This window comes from Tyto alba, unplaced genomic scaffold (assembly GCF_018691265.1).
Source record: "Tyto alba isolate M040663 unplaced genomic scaffold, T.alba_DEE_v4.0 Super-Scaffold_33, whole genome shotgun sequence".
Taxonomy (NCBI): Eukaryota; Metazoa; Chordata; class Aves; order Strigiformes; family Tytonidae; genus Tyto; species Tyto alba.
This window is the reverse complement of record NW_024881308.1, coordinates 15,660,019-15,680,128: the sequence shown is the minus strand read 5'-3', so window position 1 is coordinate 15,680,128 and position 20,110 is coordinate 15,660,019. Positions and strand designations below refer to the sequence as shown.

Genomic DNA, 20,110 nt, shown 5'->3' with positions numbered 1-20,110 from the left:
GACTGCCTGTAATTACAAAAGCTGTTTCATGCAACATAAAAAAAAAAAAAAAAAAAAAAAAAAAAAGAAATGGATATTCCATGGGTTGTATTTACCTTCCTTTTAATAGCATTCTCTGGTGACCATGTAATCCAAGTGGTGTTTTCATCTGCATTTGAAATATTTCATCTACATTTGTAATGGATTCCAAGAGCTTATAACTTTCCCATAAACATACTCTGCAGGCTGAAAGCAATTGTCTTCTGTTCAGAAAAAAAAAATAAAATTAGTGTTTCATGTTGCTCTAAGCCACCATGCTTGCCATTTGTTAACTGCTGAAATGCTTCTAGTCTCTAGGTTTTTCTCACTAAAGGCCTAGCGTGCTGGGAGAATGGCTTTTTTTTTTTTCAAAGGGAAATATCACAGTGCTCCACTGAAAGACAGACCTTGCAAAGCAGTGTATAGATTATCATTCTGTACAGCAACACTGAAAAAATATAGGGCTATGGTAGATGCCAAAGTGTTTCTGGGAAATGCTACACAATAAAATATTCTGTGCTCAAGCAGCTGCCCACTGTGGAAGTGAAGTTACTTTGCTGCTTTATGAGCTTCTTGTCTGTGGGAGCCCAAATAGGGCTCAGTTATTAATAAAAATGATCAATGTATGCCTCTTCAGCTAACTCCCCACCAGGCAGAGTTTCAGCACAGAGCAAAAGTTTATGGCTGAGTTAAGTCCCCGTGGAATGAAGGTTTTGTTAGGGAAATGCTGGCAGGCTCCCAAAGATAGCATTGTAAGAGGGGTAATGATAATAAATGTTCCACAAATGAGATATGACTAGAGTGAGGAGACATCAGGGGAATTAAATAAATGCCCAGCAAGCATATTAGTTTGCATAGTGGATTCAGCTTTTGTCCTAGGGGGAGAGAGGTCCCTTTCTCCCTTTTCAACCATCTGCAGCCATCCAAGATTCCTTCGTGCTGGGACAAATGGGTTGCAGCAGTGGGACCTTCTGCTGTGGGCTGGGATCCAGGAGTTGCAGGTCATTGTAGAAAGAAGGAAGATGTTTCACAGCTCTTGGGTTGGGTTGGAGTCCAAGATGCGTGAGGGTCCCACAGTGACTTACTCAGAGCTTTTTGCCCCCCCCCCCCCCCCCCCGAGGCCTTTGAGACCGTTTGAATAGAAATGGCTGCACACAATAACAATATTAATTCATTATTATATTTGCACTTAGTAAATAATGAGAACAAGCTTTGTGGGCCTAGATGCCCTGACAATAGGAACGATGCTATTGCATGGGAACACTACGCTCTCCTGGTGGGCTGTAAATGTCATATGTAATCAGTGGTGAGAAAAAAAAAGTAGCTCACCCAGGGAGTAAATCAGAGCTGGAGCTGAAGTTCAGTGCTGTAAATCATAACTCTTGCTATAAATTTTGTGAAGTCTCAGAATAGCTCCAAGGAACACCAACTTAGTGCAATGCATTCAAAGCCCCATCACTCCCCCAGCAGTTCGGGGGGAAGACCACCAGACTTTATTCCTTTCAGATTTTGCCTGTTTGTGGCTGTTTTTCAGTAATGAGATTGACATGAAAGATGACAACCGCCTGAACCTGTTGCAAGACGGTACCTTGATGATCCAGAATACCAAGGAGTCGGACAAAGGAGTCTACCAGTGCATGGCCAAGAACATAGCTGGGGAGGTCAAGACACAAGAAGTCGTGCTGCGTTATTTTGGCACCCCATGTAATTGAGCCTTGTGCACCCCTTGAGGGCCCAGCTCGGGTTGGGGCTGGGGGTGGAACTAGGTCAGAGTCAGTCCCAGCTTTGCACGTGCCAAGATGTTCTTGGTGTGCTGGGAAGAGAGTGGCTAACAGCGTAGCGTGGTCTGAGCTTTAGGGGGTTCCCTCATGGGCGTGGGAAACCGGGGGTTTAGAGTCTGAAGGTAAGTTGAGGCTGTGGAGGGAGTTTGTGGGGACTGGGACGAATTCTGCAGCACAGAGGTATCAAGAGTGAAGGGAACGCAGGAGCGGGGATGCTCCAGGCTGGGAGGGGGGATGTGGTGGGAAGTGGTAGTGCCGGGGGGAGTTGCTCACAGCGAGGATTGGGAGGTCAGGGAAGAGCCGGGTGACGGCTAGCTGGGTTGCATGAGGAGTCCAAGCCCATAACTGAGCAGGCAGCAAAGCTTCTGGTTTCTGAAGCGCTCGTTTCCTTCCAGCCAAGCCCACTTTTGTGATCCAGCCGCAGAACACTGAAGTGCTGATCGGGGAAAGCGTCACCTTGGAGTGTGGGGTCTCTGGGCACCCCCACCCTCGCATCCGCTGGACCCTTGGCACAGGCTCTCCTTTACCGCAGGATTCCCGTTTCGCTATCACCAGCTCCGGAGGACTCTTCATTCAGAATGTCACCTTTTTGGACCAGGGGCAGTACAACTGCAATGCCAGCAACACCGAGGGATCCATCCAGGCAACAGCAAGGATCATAGTGCAAGGTGAGGAGTCCCAGGCTGACACTTCTGGGGTACAGTGTTCGGTCAGGGGGGGTGTATATGAGCCCTGTGACTGGTTTTGCTCCCATGAATTGAGAATTAACCTGAGCTTCTTGCCTGAGTTTTTCCTGCTTCTCAGTCATTGTCTTCCCTTCCAGATTCTCCCAGGTTCCTCCTCATTCCCAGTGATCAGACAGTAACTGAGGGACAAAGCGTGGATTTCCCCTGCTCTGCCGAGGGCCACCCACCACCCGTGATTGCCTGGACGCGGGCAGGTACTGCCTCACTTGGCTCATGATTTCTTTCACTCCCATGCCATCATCCACGGGATGTGGGTGAGAACAGCTGAGCTGATGGTCCAGGGCGATGACTTGCAGTGGTGACACAGGACAGATGGTGATCAGCACAGACCTAGTCACGCTAGGAGGTATGTTGTGGATCACCAAGAATGGTGTTAAGCACTGAGGAGGGAGCCTCTTAGGTCTTTGACACACTAAGTCGTGGTGTCAGAAGGCAGGAGCGAGCTGATTTTCATCAGCATGAAACCCATGGAAAGCCTTGAACTTCCTCCAGCAGTAGCTGCCTACCTCTTTTGAAAAGGCAAGGTCTGGACACTCCACGGCAGTGGATCTCACCATGTACCAGCTCTCTACCATTGTCATTGATTTGCTCCTCTTGGGCAGCACGTTGCAGAAGAGCATCATTCGCTGCTGACACACCGCTGAGGTTTCTTTTAGCTTAGGAAAAATATGCTTTGGGCCAACAGGTGGTGGTGAACTTTTAAAGTCTCGGATGATTATTAGCCCTGGCTCCACTGAACTGATCCCATCCAACACTTTCTGGGACAGAAGCCAATAACGCTTGGCCCAACGGCCCTCCAACTTTTCCTTATGCTTCACAAGCCATAATTAATGGTTCAGTGCTGTAGGGAGAATTCATGGCTATTGTATTCCAGCTTCCACAGCAATAGCCCTGACACGAAGGACCAGCTGAAATTCTCCACCAGCATGTTCTCCACCTCCTTTCACCTGTTTTTTCCCACTGCCCAGGTTTCAGAAGATATCTCAGAGATGTGGAAGGGAGAACAGTGACAAGAACCAAGGTTAATAACTGCTTTGTAACCAGGTTTGCTAGGTCACTCAGCAATCCAATGATAAACCAGGATTTGCAGTGCTTTCACAGAAGGAATGCTAAGAACAAGACAAGAGGAGAAGTGATGGAGCATCGCTCATCTCAAAGCCACTTTTGAGAGTGTGTGGAGGATTCAGATGCTTTTTGGTATTTGGGATGAATAAATAGAGCCCTTATTTGGAGGAGAATAGAATATTAAAAAAAAAAAAAGTCACTAAACTGAGAAGTTCTAATAATTTTGTTTGGGTTTGGCAAAGCATTTTCATTTTCAACTTTTCTCCTTAAATAGAGGAAATATTGAACCGACATCATTTCCAAACCAAAGAAAACCAAAATAACAAATTAAAAAAGACAATGCTAAATGTTTCCATTTATTTGATTAAACAGCCGGTTTGGATAATTGAACACAGATTTGCTATCTATCAGGTGTCACTAAATCTGCAGTTTGCACTCAAACTTATGAGGAAAGGACACGGGATATCAGCTCCTTTCCAGTTGCTTAGATAAGACAACTCGGTCATGATCCTGGATGTGGGAAGAGCAGCATCTGTCCTGTTCCTCACTTAGCAAGATGAAGATGGTATTTCAGGGTGGCTGATGTCGTGTTGGGAAGGAAAGGGAAATTTTAACTATCACGCAGATACCTCCAGTGATGGGAAGAGAAATCTCATGGACAATTAACAAATTGCACTGCTCGTTTGACCAGGTGGGCCACTGCCAAGTGACCGGAGGCACAGCATCCTCTCCACGGGGACCCTGAGGGTGATGAGGGTAGCGCTGCACGACCAAGGCCAATACGAATGCCATGCCATCAGTGCCATCGGAGTGAGGACCCTCCCGGTCCAGCTGTCGGTGACCCCACGAGGTAAGCTGGTGAGGCTGTGGGAATGAGGGCTGGCAAATGTGTGTCATCAATTTAACGTTACGGTAAATAACACACTATCTGACAAGGCAGGGAATTGCCCTGTTCCCTATGGGGTGGGATTTTGCTTTCACCTGGGAGCAGGCGTCTAGGCGTGGGAGCTCCATCAGTTGGTGGGAAATCTTAAAGAGGCTTCCGGAGTGCCAAGGTTTGTAAACTGGAAGAAGCTGCTTCAGTTTTCCTTGAAAATCTGTCTGGTAGTCTAGAAAAAGTATAACCATGGGAATGAAACTCATTTGATGTGGCCAGGGAACGGGATGGTATCGGTTGGCATCCGCTCAAATGAACACTAGGGCAAGGTTATGTGACCAGAAATGACCCCTAACACCCATCAGATGAGCTCTGATATCTGACCAGTTTGAGTGAAAAAGGAGGCCCTTTAATATGTTTGGGAGTTGTCATTAAGAAAATAATTTTGCTAAAGGAAAGGAAACAAAGGATTTTTGTTGGATAATTTACAGAAACTCGTATTCATTCTCAGTAATGGGTTTTTTTCCTGTCTTTAAGTTTTGGCTTTCCTACAGAATGAATTGTAAGATTTTTTTTTTTTGAAATGAAATATTTTGCAAAACAAAATGATTCCTTCACAGGAAAACTTAACTCTGGTTCCAGATACATTTGTCTCACACATCAGCTACCAGGTCATAGGTTCAACCTAAATTTAGGTACTCTAAAATCGAACCTTTGTAAAATACAAGTCACACAGGAATGCTTTCATATTTAATTTTCTTTTCTGTTCCCATATAAATAATCATTCTAAATAAGCAAACGTCCCTGCTTATTCACAAACATGGCAGAATTTTACTAATGGTAGACTGGAGGGAAGGAAACTATCTAGAAACATGAAATTAGTGATGCTTCAAGCACAGAATTCATAGAATATTTTAAGACCGGCAAGATCAATAAAATTATTTAATCTGACCTAACTAACACTTGCCAGGGAGCCTCATCCAATAATTCCTGACCCAACTCACGATTCTTGTTTCAACTAGAGCATCTTTTCTAGAAAGCCTTTGAATTAATTATTTTAAATGACAGAGAACCCAGCACATTCCTCCATAATTGCCCCAAATAGAGACACACAAGAGCAGAAAATAATGAACAGGAATTACTGAGGACTTGGTAGAGGGAGAGGACTTGGGTAAGCTGAGACCCCATTGAAGAGCCCTTGCAACAGCAGCAAGAGCCCAGCAGCTCTGGTTTGTCTGTGCTGAGATGTTTTGCATGCAGGTTTCTCTGTTTTCCTTGATGCATTTCTCGCGCTCGTGACTTCTTTTTTTCTCCCCGTGTTGCACAGTGATACCCGTGTTCCTCCATCCCCCGCAAGACGTGGTGGCAGAGACAGGCCAGGATGTTGCCATTGCCTGCACTGCCCAAGGGGATCCACGGCCCACCGTAACCTGGGTCAAAGTAAGAGCTGATTCCGTGTGCTCGACAGCCACCGGGAAGCAGGATGGCTCCTCCGTGGGGGTGTTAATCAACTCTCTCGTTAAACACCTCTTCCAGCTCAGTTAATTAAATCAGTTTATGCAATACGCACGGAAGAAATGGTGTTTGCTGAAAATTTAAGGACCGGCGTTTACACGGATTTGGGGTTTTTAATGGTCTAAGAGAATGTTGCTCCTTCTCGGGCTCGAAGCCTTGCAGTGCACATTCCTATTTTCTCTTGTTCTTCCTTCCAAACAAGTAACTTGAAGCCAGAGCCCTTCCAGGATGTTAGAAATGCTTTTTGACTATTCCTGGAAAAAAATTAAAATGGATTTTTTTCCTTAGTAGTTTGTCCTTATTTCCGATATTTCCACTGGTGGAACTGGGTGATGCTGGTTGACTCCAGCTTTGATGGGGCAAAGCCACGATCCCTCACAATCACGCTGCAGCTTGGCTGCTCTTTTCAAGAATTCATTAGATGAATCCCGTCAGGCTTTTTCCTGCTGTGCAGTAGTACCACACCTGTGAACTTCACGGGGACCTGCCCTGCCTTTGAGCACAGGCAGGCACAGAACAAATTAGAGGGGGAAATGCTGGAGCCTCAGTTACTCCGCAGAGCACTGGCAGGAGGTGACCTTGCAGCTTGCCTTGGGCTCCAGCCAACAGTGGGAGCAGAAAAGAGCCTGGGAGGGCAGCACAGTCGAGCGTTAGACAGGGGCAGGACAGCAGAAAGATGTTAAGAAACAGGATAATAAAAAAGTGAAACCTGAAGCTCTTTCTGCCATCAGACAGACTGAGAGGTCGGGTTTGAGCATGCTGCTGCTCACAGCACTTTGATCAACAATGCTGTCCAGAGCCAGCAAAAGCTGGTATCTGCAGTTCAAGGCCAGCAAAAATCCACCAGTTTCAGGTTGTCCCCAAACTGATGCCATTTAGACTTATTTATGTACCGTGAAACTTCTGTGGCAGCATCAGGGCAGGGCACTGGCTCCAGCCAGCCCGTCTGTAAAAAACGCAGAGAAATGAGTGGGGTGGCTGTGCCCTGCAGTGGGTGCCTGGAGCTGGACCGGGGTGGAGGGAATGAGCAAGGACCTCCTCGCAGCGGGTCCAGGCAGGAGCAGATGCCCTTGGATGCCTTTCTGGTTGCTCTAGAAGAGCAATGCTAACATCTGGTGGCCACATTAGTTCATCGCAGCCAGCTGCGCCTTTGCGAAGTAGGCTGAAGGCTGGGGATGGTGGGAAGCTTTCCATACTCCCGACACTTTTTTTTTTTTTTTTTTTTTTGGTCTTTTGATGGTGCAACAGGAGGGTATCCAGATCACAGAGAGTGGCAAGTTCCACGTCAGCCAAGACGGGACCCTTTCCATTCAAGACCTCGGCGTGGCTGACCAGGGCAGATACGAGTGCATAGCAAGGAACCCCTTTGGCTTCACCTCCAGCGCTATGCAGCTCACCATCACGGGTAGGTTATCTCCTGCGGTCCTCTGGAGCCTTCTCTTGCTCTCCTGGAAGCTGTGGTGGCATCTACACTTCGAACCGATAACTCCTGTTATTCCTTCAGCTTCTTTGCAGACAGGTCCCTCGCGGGTGTGATCGGAGTTGCTCGGTTGTTGTAAGCCGGGGCACCTCCGGCTGCTCCTCGCTGTTTGCTCAGCTGAGCTGCGGTTGCTCCCTGCAAAGCCAAAGGTCTTGTCTCAAACGGCCTCCTGCGAGTCGGCGTGCCTGTAGCCACTGCCTCTGCTGGGAGGGAGAAACTTATTTAAAATGTGCCAGCACGCTCACAAGTCGTCGTCTGACCGTAGCCTGGCACGCCAGGGGAGGGGGAAGGAGAACAACGCTGTCGCTGCAAATGCAGGGGTTTAAATATTTCCTCAGTCCCTTGGGGAAGGGAAACGAGTCGCTCGTTTTCAAGCTACTGCTCTGTGCATTAGGGAAGCTGGAATGAATAAAGAGGAGTAGCGCTCCTCTGCTAATCAAACCAGAGGTCAGGAGTGGAAATTATACTTCTTAGAGGGTAAGGAAGAACTGACAAAGAAAAAAAAAATCAAAGGCAAGCAATAAAGTTAAAAATGTAAGTGAAGGTCTTATTCCTCAAGCACACAGGAATAACCAGCATGAATAGTGAGTAGCTCAATAGATATGTTTGGTATCATTTTCTATACAGGGATTGTAAGCAAGGAGCTGAGAATATTCTGAAATTTCTTCGTTGTTTGGAATTATTCTTAAGATAATTTCTATGATTTTTCTTAATTAGTATCTCATTTTCCAGCTGGCTATTGCATATGCCAGTAGCCAAATGGGAACTGGTTTGTTCAGCTGTGACAAAGGCCCTGGCTTTAAAAATGCATTCTGTAGTAATTTTTAAGAATTCATGTATTTAATTCTGAAGATGTTCAAATAACAGCTTTCTTTTTTGATTTAAAATTATGTATCTGATGTATTAACACTAAATTTGAATTGAATTAGAAGTGTTTCACAAATGGAAAATTAATATATGAGCAACACATTCAAAATAAATTTAATGACTTTTAGAACTTTCTTTTGTGGGAAGTAAATACATTATTTTGGGTTAATTCACTGTGATTTTTACATTTTCATTTTCCAGTTTAACCACCAACTAAAACAGGCATTTATTTGCAAAGTTGCACAGGAGCAAACTCTGAATATGTGTCCCACCGACATCTCCTGAAAAAGTCACCTTCTTTTTCAGGCAGTTAGCTTCTTCTTCAGAATATGTGTTTTAAAAAAATAATTCATGGTGTTTACGTTGCAAATGTAAATGTAGTTTGACCTGCAGTGGAGTTACTTTGGGGCTTGTACTGATAGGCAGATTTTCTGGAGCTTGGAAGACAATAACAAAGTAAATTTATGGTGTTTTGTTCTTTCTTTCTGCTTTGGAAAGCCACGAATGTCGGTCGGAGCGGCGACACGTTTGTAGCCACATCGATACGGGAAGCCATCAGCAGCGTGGACCACGCCATCAATTCAACACGCACTGAGCTGTTTAGCAAGTAAGTGCATGAAGCTCCACGATCTGAAACTTGAAGCGGAAAAGAGATAAAAAAGGCCTTGAACGAAGCTTTCTCAAATCTCATTTTACTGTTGGCAATCTGCAAGTGAAAGCTACAGGATTGTTTCGAGTATTGGAGGTTAAAGAGGCACCATGGAGATGTAAGGATGTGATAGAGCTTCATAACAGTCATTTGGGATTCTGGAAAATTCTGAGACACGAATATCACCTCTTATGTCACTTCTACCTGCAATGTACATTTTGTCAGCTGGACTTGCCTGCAGAGACAGTACATAGAAAAAAAAATAATCAGCGTAGTCATTTTATAAATGCAACTGACCTTGTGTAGGACAAACAGAAATAATAATGTAATAATTCTAGCCATTTCCTCAACGAAAAATTACTTCTCGAGGGAATAGTAATTCCCTCCTCTTCCACCCCAATGTATATTTTTATTGAAAATTTAGATAGTTTTTATTAAGCCCCAAACCGCTGGGTTTCAGCTGTTGAAAAGTGAAAAATAAATTACTATAGCAGATAAAACAAGAGATGCAGAGGAAATTGAATATGTGTATTTTCCTGGAAAAAAAAAAAAAAAAAATAGCCTTTCTTTAAACATCTGCAATATGCAGGCAAGCCACATCACTCTGATGCACTGGTTTTGGGGGTCGAGCACCAGGCCAGGATTAGAGCCTGACTCCTGCTGCCTTCAGAGTCTCATTGCCCTGAACAGTGTCTTTTTATTTTAATGTTCCTGCATCACTTTTAATTCCTCGAAATAGGCGCCCCAAGACACCCAATGACTTGCTGGCTCTCTTCCGTTACCCGCGGGACCCCTACACCATTGAAACAGCCAGGGCAGGTGAGATCTTTGAAAGGACCTTGCAGCTGATTCAGGAACACGTGCAACAGGGTCTAATCGTGGATATGAATGTCACAGGTAGGAGAGATTTTATTTCCCTTCTTAACTTTGTGTGTGGGATTAAATTAAAACAATGTGTAGACATCCAGCAAATTTTAAAAGTGCAGCGGTGTACCAAAAGTCCACATCGATTTGGGGTATTTCAAGAAATGTGTTGTCTTGTTTGCAATTCTCTATTACATCTCATGGTTTTCATAATAACTGGAGGGCTGGTCTTGCGTTTACTGCACCAACCCGGCGCTCAGGAAGGTGGCTCAGCTCCCTGTTTGGTAAAGGTTTATTGACTGGCTATGAAAGCCTTAATCTTTAAAAATATTTAGCCATCTAACTCACAGAGGAATACCTTTGTGGATCTGAGGTTCAGTCCCTCAGCAGCGCGGTCAGAGACGTTTCCTGCCCTCCAAATGGCAATGAAAATAATACAGAAAACTCTGGAGTATTTGGGTGCTGTATCAGAGGAGGGGGGGATGTGACTCCTGACTTTCTCCTCTGTCTCTCTACTGCTTTGACCTCTTAGCTACAAGCTCGGATGGGTTCCAGCCACTCAGCTTCCTTTTATCGAGGCAGGGTAGCAAGCAACAAAGCAACGCAACACCAAAAATACCTAGTGAGGTCCAAGCCTCCAGCAGCTGGACTCCAAAACTTGCTAACTGGAACTTCCTTCCTATACCACAGACATTCCCATACACTGCATGTTTCTACCTATACACGTGAGTCATCATGTAGCAGGCGAGTACGTTTGGGGCCCATAAATATTTTTTCCTGCCTGGACGTGTTCCAGGCTGCGAGGAGTCTCTCTCCAGGCTGCAGGTCTCGTCTGGGCCGGTTGGCCTGCCAGCCTCTCCTCCTCGTTCCCCTGTCAGCACCCGCACAGCGCTGCATTATTCAGCGCTTTTGCATGGCGTCGCACCCTGGCAGTCGCCCACAGCTTCCCTGCTGCTCGTCACGTAGAGTTTGGGTGGTTGATGGTGCTCGAGGTTGCAGTAATAACCTAGAGAGATGCAGAATAAACCCGTAATGGAGACCGAGACCACCACCCCCACCGTTTGGTCCACCAGTCGCAACATTTCTGGTTTCCACCTCTGCGCAGTTTATCCTAAACTCTTTTCCCCTTCTTTTATTCTTTTGTGGGCCTGGCATGATCCCGTGCTTCATCTACCTTCCGTAAATTATATAGCAGCAACACCACAACCAGAGACCGGGCCTTCTCATGCCCACCCTGGCAACCCCGGCAGCGGGTCTCGCACGGAGCCCTCACACAGGATGGTAGGAACCGGACGGCTACAGCGACTGTGATCTGATTTGGTGCTTTGCCTTTACCTTCGCAGGCTATCGGTACAATGACTTGGTGTCCCCTCATTACCTGAACATGATTGCCAACCTGTCGGGCTGCTCTGCCCACCGCCGCACGCCGAACTGCTCAGATATCTGCTTCCACAAGAAGTACAGGACCCATGACGGCTCTTGCAACAACCTCCAGCACCCGATGTGGGGTGCATCTCTCACAGCCTTCCAGAGGCTCCTCAAACCCGCCTACCAGAATGGATTTAACCTTCCCCGGGGGTTTTCCATGGCAGAAGATGCCAGAGACCTGCCCCTTCCTCTACCCCGCCTTGTCTCCACTGCCATGGTTGGGACTGAGACCATCACCCCCGATGACCAGTTCACGCACATGCTCATGCAGTGGGGCCAGTTTCTGGACCACGACATGGACCAGACGGTGGCAGCCATTAGCATGTCCCGCTTCTCAGATGGAGCACCCTGCAGCGAGGTGTGCAGCAACGACCCTCCTTGCTTCTCCGTCCTGGTCCCTGCCAACGACCCCCGCGTGAGGAACGGGCGCTGCATGTTCTTCGTCCGCTCAAGCCCTGTGTGTGGCAGCGGGATGACCTCCCTGCTGATGAACTCTGTCTACGCCAGGGAGCAGATCAACCACTTGACGTCTTACATCGATGCCTCCAATGTTTACGGCAGCACAGAGCAGGAATCGCGGGAGCTGAGGGATCTGAGCAGCCAAAATGGGCTGCTGAAGCAAGGGCAAGTTGTGCCCAGCTCGGGGAAGCATCTCCTTCCCTTTGCTGTGGGGCCACCCACTGAGTGCATGAGAGATGAGAACGAGAGCCCCGTGCCGTGCTTCCTGGCAGGAGACCACCGTGCCAATGAGCAGCTGGGGCTCACGGCCATGCACACACTTTGGTTCAGGGAGCACAACCGCATCGCCACGGAGCTGTCGGTCCTCAATCCCCACTGGGATGGAGACCTCCTCTACCACGAGGCACGGAAGATTGTGGGTGCCCAGATGCAGCATATCACCTATGCCCAGTGGCTCCCCAAGGTCCTTGGGGAAGCTGGGATGAAGATGCTGGGGGACTACAGAGGCTACAACCCCAACATCAATGCGGGGATTCTCAACGCCTTCGCCACTGCTGCCTTCCGCTTTGGGCACACCTTGATCAACCCCGTCCTGTACCGGCTGAACGAAACCTTCCAGCCCATCCGGCAAGGCCATATCCCCCTGCACAAGGCCTTCTTCTCCCCTTTCAGGATCACACAGGAGGGTGGGATCGACCCCCTCCTCCGCGGGCTGTTTGGGGTTCCTGGGAAAATGCGGGTCCCCTCCGAACTCCTCAACATGGAGCTGACGGAGAAACTCTTCTCCATGGCACACTCTGTCTCACTGGACTTGGCCGCTATCAACATCCAGAGAGGGAGAGACCATGGCATCCCGCCTTACAACGACTTCAGGGTCTTCTGCAACCTCTCATCTGCACAGGAGTTTGAGGACCTCAGAAACGAGATAAAGAACTTGGAGATCAGGGAAAAGCTCAGGAGGTACTGTAGCCTGGACTTGGAAGCATCAAAATCACTGGAGATCAGTCAGAGCAGAAAAGTTTCTGCTCCTCCCAGGGCACCCACCAAGTAACCTTCCCAGATATTGCTACCCACAGATGTTAAGATAGGGTAATAGCTGTGGTTTAAGAATGGGGTAAGACAAATGAGGTCTCTCCAAGTGATCAGTCTGGTTTTGAGTGGAATGTTGTCAGGAATTGCTGTGGTATAGTTTGGGAGCAGATTGAGCCTTGGAGCTGTTTTCCAGTGAGACTAACCTGCGTTCTATCCGCACTAGCTGCCTCTTTCCAAGGCAGACCTTTATCCCATTGTCTTTTAGATAAGACCATCATAAATATTGTCCGGATGAGTTCCTTGCATACAAATTCCTATGATGGGATCAGATTTGTATTATCCGCACTCTTTGATAGTCTTTTAACTTTGTTTTTAATATCTGTTATCCTGCAGTTTATATGGAACTACCAAAAATATTGACCTATTTCCAGCACTGATGGTGGAGGATCTTGTCCCTGGTACCAGAGTTGGACCAACGCTGATGTGCCTGTTAACGACACAGTTCAGGAGGCTGAGGGATGGAGATAGGTATTATCATCAGAGTCAACCCAGCGTCTTTGGTATTCTGTTTGTGGGGATTTCCTCCCTACAGGGAGGAACAGAACCTGTAATTTCTGATTAGTTCTTGTCTTACGATACGAGGAAGAGTTTCCTTTGTCCAGTGCATTTGCAGAAGGACTTGCCCCAGTTAGCAGAAATTTGTCCTTTCCTGATTTAATGAGTCTCATTTCACTGCAGGACACTGGGCACCACTGAGGATGTGCCCAATGTCTCCTGAAAATGCTAGAAAATGTCTGCAGGAGCTTCCTTCTAATTCCCTCTTTGCTGCTTGTGTGAATGAGCCATGTCTTTGCCCGGTGATGCACATAAGGCAGGAACGTTGTTCACCCGTGTCCCAGCCTGCTGCAGCAGAGCTGTCTGAGCCTTGGGATTCCCCTGAAGGTGGTGGCACCCTGCAGCTCTGGCCAGCGGCTCACGGGGGTTCGTGGCTTCAGAAAAGGGCAGTCTGTGTCCACGGCTGCCCGGTACCAGAATTAAAAGCTCCTTTTGAGGGGTGTGGGTGCTGCCACACAGGTGTAGGGGGAACTCTTCTCCCTCTCCCAGCCTCACCTCCCCATCCTCTCCGCTTACTCCCGAGTCATGCTGTGATTACAACCCACTGCAGATTTTGGTATGAGAATCCTGGAGTCTTCACGCCGGCGCAGCTGACTCAGATCAGACAGACATCCCTTGCTCGCGTCATCTGTGACAGCAGTGACCACATCCAGCAGCTCCAGAGGGATGTCTTCCGGGTGGCATCGTACCCGCAGGGCATGGTTGGCTGCGAAGAGATTCCCGTGGTGGACCTCCGCTTCTGGCAGGACTGTTGTGAGGGTAAGGAAGGAGGCTGCTGTAGCACCGACTGAGGTGGGGCTGGCTCTGGCTGCCATTTGTCAACGTGCCATTGGATAATACGAAATGCCAGGAGCTGATTTCATGCTACACCATGGAAACCACGTATCAACAAATGGATGCAAAGAGGAGAAGTAGAACAGAATAGAATACGATAGGACAGGACAGAATAGAAAGTAGAATAGAATACAAAAGAACTGAATTAGAATAGAAAGTAGAATAGACTAGAACAGAACAGAATAGAATAGGACAGGACAGAATAGAAAATAGAATAGAATACAAAAGAACAGAATTAGAATAGAAAGTGGAATGGAATGGAATGGAATGGAATGGAATGGAATGGAATGGAATGGAATGGAATGGAATGGAATGGAATGGAATGGAATGGAATAGAACGGAACAGAACAGGAGTATTTCAGTTGGAAGGGACCTACAACAATCACCTAGTCCTGACCACTGCCTGACCACTTCAGGGCTAACCAAAAGTTAAAATAAATTATTAAAGGCATTGTCCAGATGTCTCTTAAACACTGACAGGCTTGGGGCATCAAGCCCCTCCCTAGGAAGCCTTTTAGCTTCACTGAATCTGGCCGAAGGCCCACGTAGCTGAGGGCTTCTGTATCTGGCAGCAGATTCACTTGGGAGTCTGTAAAACTCTGCCATTACACCACAGATCCTGCCATGGTCCCTTGGTGCTATATTCTGGGTACAAATGTCCGGATGAGACAGGGGAATCCATGCATGATGCACACCCTGTTACACACATTTGCTGCTTCCTCCCCTCCGGCGTAAGAGATGTGTCAAGGGTGGATGGTGAAGGAGGGCAGCACTGCCTTGTGCTGCCTGAAATCCGCGTGGTTCTGCTTTCAACACGAGTGCTCATCACAGGCTTTCCCTTCCTTCCCAAGACTGCCAGACACGTGGGCAATTCAGGGCTCTTTCTCAGAGGTTCCGAAGCAAGAGGTCTCCTGGCTTCAGCTACCCAGAGGAAAACCCTGCCAAGCGTAAGCCTGCCTTCCCCAGGTATAGTATCACCACTTCTTCTACCTCCATTTTATGAAGCATAAGAAAAGTTTTTAATAATTCAGTCCATTCAGACCTTTGAAATTGGCATTCTGCACAGGTCTGGAGGTCAGGGGTTTCAGTAGATGGATGCTGAGCTTGGTCAGAGTCCTCCAATGCTTTAGTGCAGAGCCTGACTCTGATATTTAAATCTCCGGGCTGAGGGGCTGTTTGGTTGGTGTCTCTTGGCAGGTGAATCTGGCAGTCAGGCTCTTCTGTTTGATGCTTACTTGGAGGCTGATGTTGGAGAAGGCAGAATGATTCTCTCTCTCATCCAGGAAGCTGATGTTTGCATAATCCCTTTCACTTTTTATCCCTGACCCCAGAAATGAGGCGCCGTCTCCAGGCCCTTCCTCCAGAGAGAACCTTGAGTCCCTTGTGGCTCGACTGGAGAAGACAGTTGCTTCCTTACGGAAACAGGTAAAACTTTGTGCCCCAGTGTTTGCTTTCCATGGAGTCACCCCAGGAGCAGGATTTAGCTATTTCCTACAGGCAGCCTCCTCAACTTCTGTGTCCTCCAGAGCCAAGAGCAACCATCCGATCAGAGGGAACTAGTGGTGGGTACAGAAGAGGTAGAGTAGGGAGAGAAGAGATGAAGCTGAGCTCTGTGAGTTCAGACCTCTACAACTGTAGGGTAAAATACAAGTTTGAGCCTGAGTGAAGGTAGCTTGAGTCAGCACTTTCTTCTTGTATTTGGGACAGGTTAAAGATTATCTGTGCGATGGTGCAGACTCCTCTCAAAGCTGCTATTTTCTTGTCCCCACCAGGTGAATGCACTAGAGAGCCAGCTGAGATGGCAGCACAGGAACACCAGCACTCATGGACGGGGGAGGAAGACTGGAGACAAATGGAGAAGAAGATGACCATGTTGCCTGTTTGTATAAGGTCGGTGTGTTTGTTTTGGGCTGGGGCCTAAAAGGTGGCTCAATATGGTGTTGCTGAGCGTGTGGTGGGACATCTCAGTAGTCTTCACATACAGAAGAGACTGTTGCAGAAAGGAATGGAGCAATCTGGTGATGAATGGGACAAGAGGTAATAGGCTTAAATGCAGCAGGTTAGGCTCTCATTTCTACCAGTAATGATTAGTGACTCACTGGAATGGGTTGTCTGGGGACGTTGTGGCATATCCATTCCTGGAGGTCTTTGAAGAACTGGTTTGGCAAATGTGGGGAAAGACATAAGTATAGGATGGACTAGGGAGATGGACTGGGTGAGGTCTCTCAGGCCTATTCTTCTAGGACTCTGGGTAGGTTTCTTCTGACAACATTTAATATCATAACCCCAAATCCAACAGCCTCCAAAGGACCTTTGTGGAAAGAGATATCACAAAGCTCGGTGATGGAGTAGATGAACTGGTTCCTCCTCGGGGTAACAAGGACATCTGGGTAGATGGAGCAATCCATCATTTGCTTACATATTGGCAGAGATTTCCCCCTCAACATCTGACTCATTGTGCACCTCTCTTCTGAAGGCACCGGTCCTGTGTTTGCTCAGCTCGAGCCAAGGGAGCCAGGCTGGCAAGTGCGTGGTTAAAGTCACCGTCACATCTTCCAGCCTGGGGACTCCTGCTGCTGCCCAGCAGTGGCAGGGTGCTGGCAGAAAGCTGCCAGACCTCTGGTCCCTGGTGTTCAGGGGCACGGAGAGCCCAGACTGAGCTCCCTTAGAGTGCTTTCCACGGAGATCCACACAGCCTCGGAAGAGAGGATGAAAAACTCGCCGGCACCTGCCAGTCTGGAGGAGGTGTTTAATGTTTTTTATGTGTTGCAGATGATTACTCCAGGGACAGGAGCAGAGGAGTTATGCAGAAGTGTTGTTTTGCCAGGCAGTCTGTACTAGAAGGATAATCCTCTGGAAGTTAGATTACAGGACAGGGCAAGCAAAGGCTGTTCTATGCTGATAATCTCAGCAGAAAGCAGAAGGGGAAGGCTGTGGGCTGGCCACGCTGTTTTCCAGTCTGATTTGGTGTGTTGGTCCTTATAGATTTTCCAGTTGAACAGCGATTCGCCTTTAAAAATTTGACATAAACTGCAGCGTGACACAATTTGTCTTTTCCTTGCCATCATTTTAGATCCTTTAAGAGCACTCTAGGGTTTACAAGGTCCCTGAAAAGTATTTCTGTGGGTTTAAAGAGCTGTTGTTGTTTTCATGCTGCAGCCATGCACGCCCCGGACCTGCCAGGCACTGGACAAAACAGCTCGCTCTGCCTCCAGCTGCCTCCCACGGAGTTTTTTCTGTTTTGGTTTTTTTTTTTTTTTTTTTGTGCCATTTCAGGTGCCCTGTGACCTGCACTCCTGCTCTCCGCCAGCCAGTCCAGCTCACTCCTACAGGGCTGAGAAACAGCAGCCCCGAGACCCCACGATGCTCTGCCTCCTCTCACGCCTCCTGTGCCGCTCCCTGTCCCAGGGCGACTGTACTTCTGCCTGTATTGAACCCTCTGCACTGACTGTCTACACGTCCCCCAGCCCCTGGACCATTCCTGCCCTTGTCAGCCTCCTGGGGATGGGCTCTGCCTTCTTTGATGGTGACAGACCAGCACCCTGCTGTGATGACACTTTATTCCGCAGTACCCAGGAGATGGAGAATGACTGAAGCTGCTTTAGTGCCACTGTCCTGCTCTTCTGCTCTTCCCATGCAACGCTGTCATCATCCTCCACCCCTTGTCTTGAAATGACCCGTGGGCACCCGACCAAAACAATTCATCGAGAGGCAAAACCTTTCTCAAATGCTCTGCGGTGCCAGGGAGCATCTGGAGAAATTGAAAAAAAAAAAAAAAAAAAAAAACAAACCAACCAAACCAAAACAACCCAATAAAGTAAAATATCCCAACAAAGTAAAATTAAATAAACATGAAACCCCAAACCAAATCCCCCAGCTGTCTTCTCACGCCAACAGAAGGAGCAAGAGGAACCTTCGGGCCCTGGTAGGCACCGTTTGGGCTGGGTGTGCAGTTCCTGCCGGCAGCCCAGGGGTGAACCCGAGGTCTGGGGAAATCTCCCGGTTCTTTGGGTGCTTCAGGACGGGACGGAGCCGGCGGCCGCCCGCGGTGCCACCACCAGCTGCTGTGCTGGGCCAGTCGACGGGTCACGAGCGGCACATCCCCGGTTACCCTGCAATGACCTGCTGTTACGTGCCCAGCGCTCAAAACCATTTTCCCCAGCATGACCCGCATTCTCCAACCTTCTGCCCTTTTGGGGCTTTAATTGGATTTGTGTTTCTCCTCCTGTTTTGTTGTTTGGTGGGGTTTTGTTGGTTTTTTGTTTTTTTTTGTTTGTTTGTTTGGTTGGTTTGGGTTTTTTTTTGTTTTTTTTTTTTTTTTGTTGTTGTTTTGGTTTTTTTTTTGTTGTTGTTTTGGTTTTTTTTTTGTTTTGTTTTGGGTTTTTTTGCTTTGTTTTGTTTTTTTCCTCAAAAGGCTTTTTGCTGGAACATGTATTTCAAGTGTAAACGTAACAGGACCTGGAACAGAACCTCAGATAATGAGATGTAATGGGTGCTCTCGTTAGTGGAAGGGAGCTGCTGGTTTCTGTCAATTAGTACGGGAGAACACGATGTGCGGTGTTTGACACACGGATGAATGCAAAGTGCTGTTTGTGTTTATTGTTCCCAGGTGCTCTGCAACCGAACCAGGACTGTGTCACCAGCTCTACTGAACCAGTCTTCTGCTGGTTTTGTTGCTCTTTGGAGGTGCTTTTTAGTGGTGCTAGAACTACAGTCCCTGAGTATCCACCATAGCCCCGAATCTGTGGACAGATTAGTTTTTAATACATCCTTGTAAGCTGGTCACAGGGACTAACGAGAAAATACTTGATCCATCAGATATCTGTGCCTTCCTTATCTTTCTCACTTTCCCTGCACCCTCCCACCTTCCTTCCCACAGTGCAAGGACCAGAAACTGTTATCAACATGCTTTTTCTTTCCTTCTTTTTTATTTTTAGGTGGTTTATAGTACCAAAAAGGGATTCAAAGCAGCAGGGATGCTCCTGGAACTTAATAGGAAAATAAAAAAAGATACCAGAAAAAGGTTGTGATTTATCAGCTATTTCCTGGTGTGGGACTCTGAGCTGTGCGTGTGTGTCCTGTGCAGACACAGGTTTGCAGTGATGAGTGTGTGTTATGCATGTCTGGTGAGTTCAGCTCAGAGGCAGTATTTAGTCCTCAGGGATGTTTGTCATTTTGAAGTACCCTTTCATTTAGGTGCAAATCAAGATCCAAAGCCTTGCATGTTATAAATCAGCTGCACTTGCCTATCGCTTGTACCACTAGAGAATCTAATCTGGCAAAGGTCAATAAAGGTAAATCAGTCTCCAGTCTCCTTCTGCAAACCACAAGTTTACCAAGTCCACATTCAAAACAGTAAGACATAAGCGTTCGGCGCTTGATCTAATCAGATAATCTCTAAATGCATAATCAAGCAGCTCATTTTCCTCCCGATGGAGCTTGATGTGAGGAGCAGACATGTCAGAAGCATTGCAGAAAAACAGCAGAGGGGGTGTCCCTTCCTCACGTGCTGCAAATCCTTCTTCATCCTCTGTTCCTCTCCCCATGCTGAATTGGAAAAAATACACAGAGAAATTACACATCCCTGTGTGCAACTGAGGGTGAGGCCATGTGCGGGGCAGGTGGGGGAAGATCTTGGGGGTATTACCCAGGTATTCAGGTGCTGCTTTGATAAGTACAGAGCAGAATATTTTATTAAAGATTTTTCCTCTTTTCCTAGTTCCCATCTGTGCAGCAACGTGTGCAGGGCATGCTCACCGAGTGCTGTGTCCTCCTTCTCTCTGCCCTGGGCTTCTCTGCTTGGGAGAGGGCGAGAAAAGAGCTGACCCTCAAACCCAGATGTTGAAATCCGGACTTTGCAGGTTGTTTGGGCATCATGGG

At 47.6% G+C, this 20,110-nt stretch overlaps 1 protein-coding gene across 1 annotated transcript in view; it reads left to right on the top strand.

The window, feature by feature from the left end:
- LOC104368443 (peroxidasin homolog) overlaps window positions 1–18,486 on the top strand; it is a 45,671-nt gene extending 27,185 nt beyond the window's left edge. Inside the window, exons 9-23 of the mRNA XM_033010466.2 lie at window positions 1,553–1,722; window positions 2,195–2,467; window positions 2,623–2,739; window positions 4,302–4,460; window positions 5,815–5,927; window positions 7,251–7,407; window positions 8,848–8,956; window positions 9,738–9,895; window positions 11,206–12,709; window positions 13,175–13,309; window positions 13,947–14,155; window positions 15,082–15,196; window positions 15,562–15,655; window positions 16,003–16,120; window positions 17,507–18,486. Of these exons, the coding sequence (XP_032866357.1) occupies window positions 1,553–1,722; window positions 2,195–2,467; window positions 2,623–2,739; window positions 4,302–4,460; window positions 5,815–5,927; window positions 7,251–7,407; window positions 8,848–8,956; window positions 9,738–9,895; window positions 11,206–12,709; window positions 13,175–13,309; window positions 13,947–14,155; window positions 15,082–15,196; window positions 15,562–15,655; window positions 16,003–16,098 (3,409 nt within the window). The 3' untranslated portion in view covers window positions 16,099–16,120; window positions 17,507–18,486. The remainder of the gene's footprint in view (window positions 1–1,552; window positions 1,723–2,194; window positions 2,468–2,622; window positions 2,740–4,301; window positions 4,461–5,814; window positions 5,928–7,250; window positions 7,408–8,847; window positions 8,957–9,737; window positions 9,896–11,205; window positions 12,710–13,174; window positions 13,310–13,946; window positions 14,156–15,081; window positions 15,197–15,561; window positions 15,656–16,002; window positions 16,121–17,506) is intronic.
- The last annotated feature ends 1,624 nt before the right edge of the window (window positions 18,487–20,110 follow it).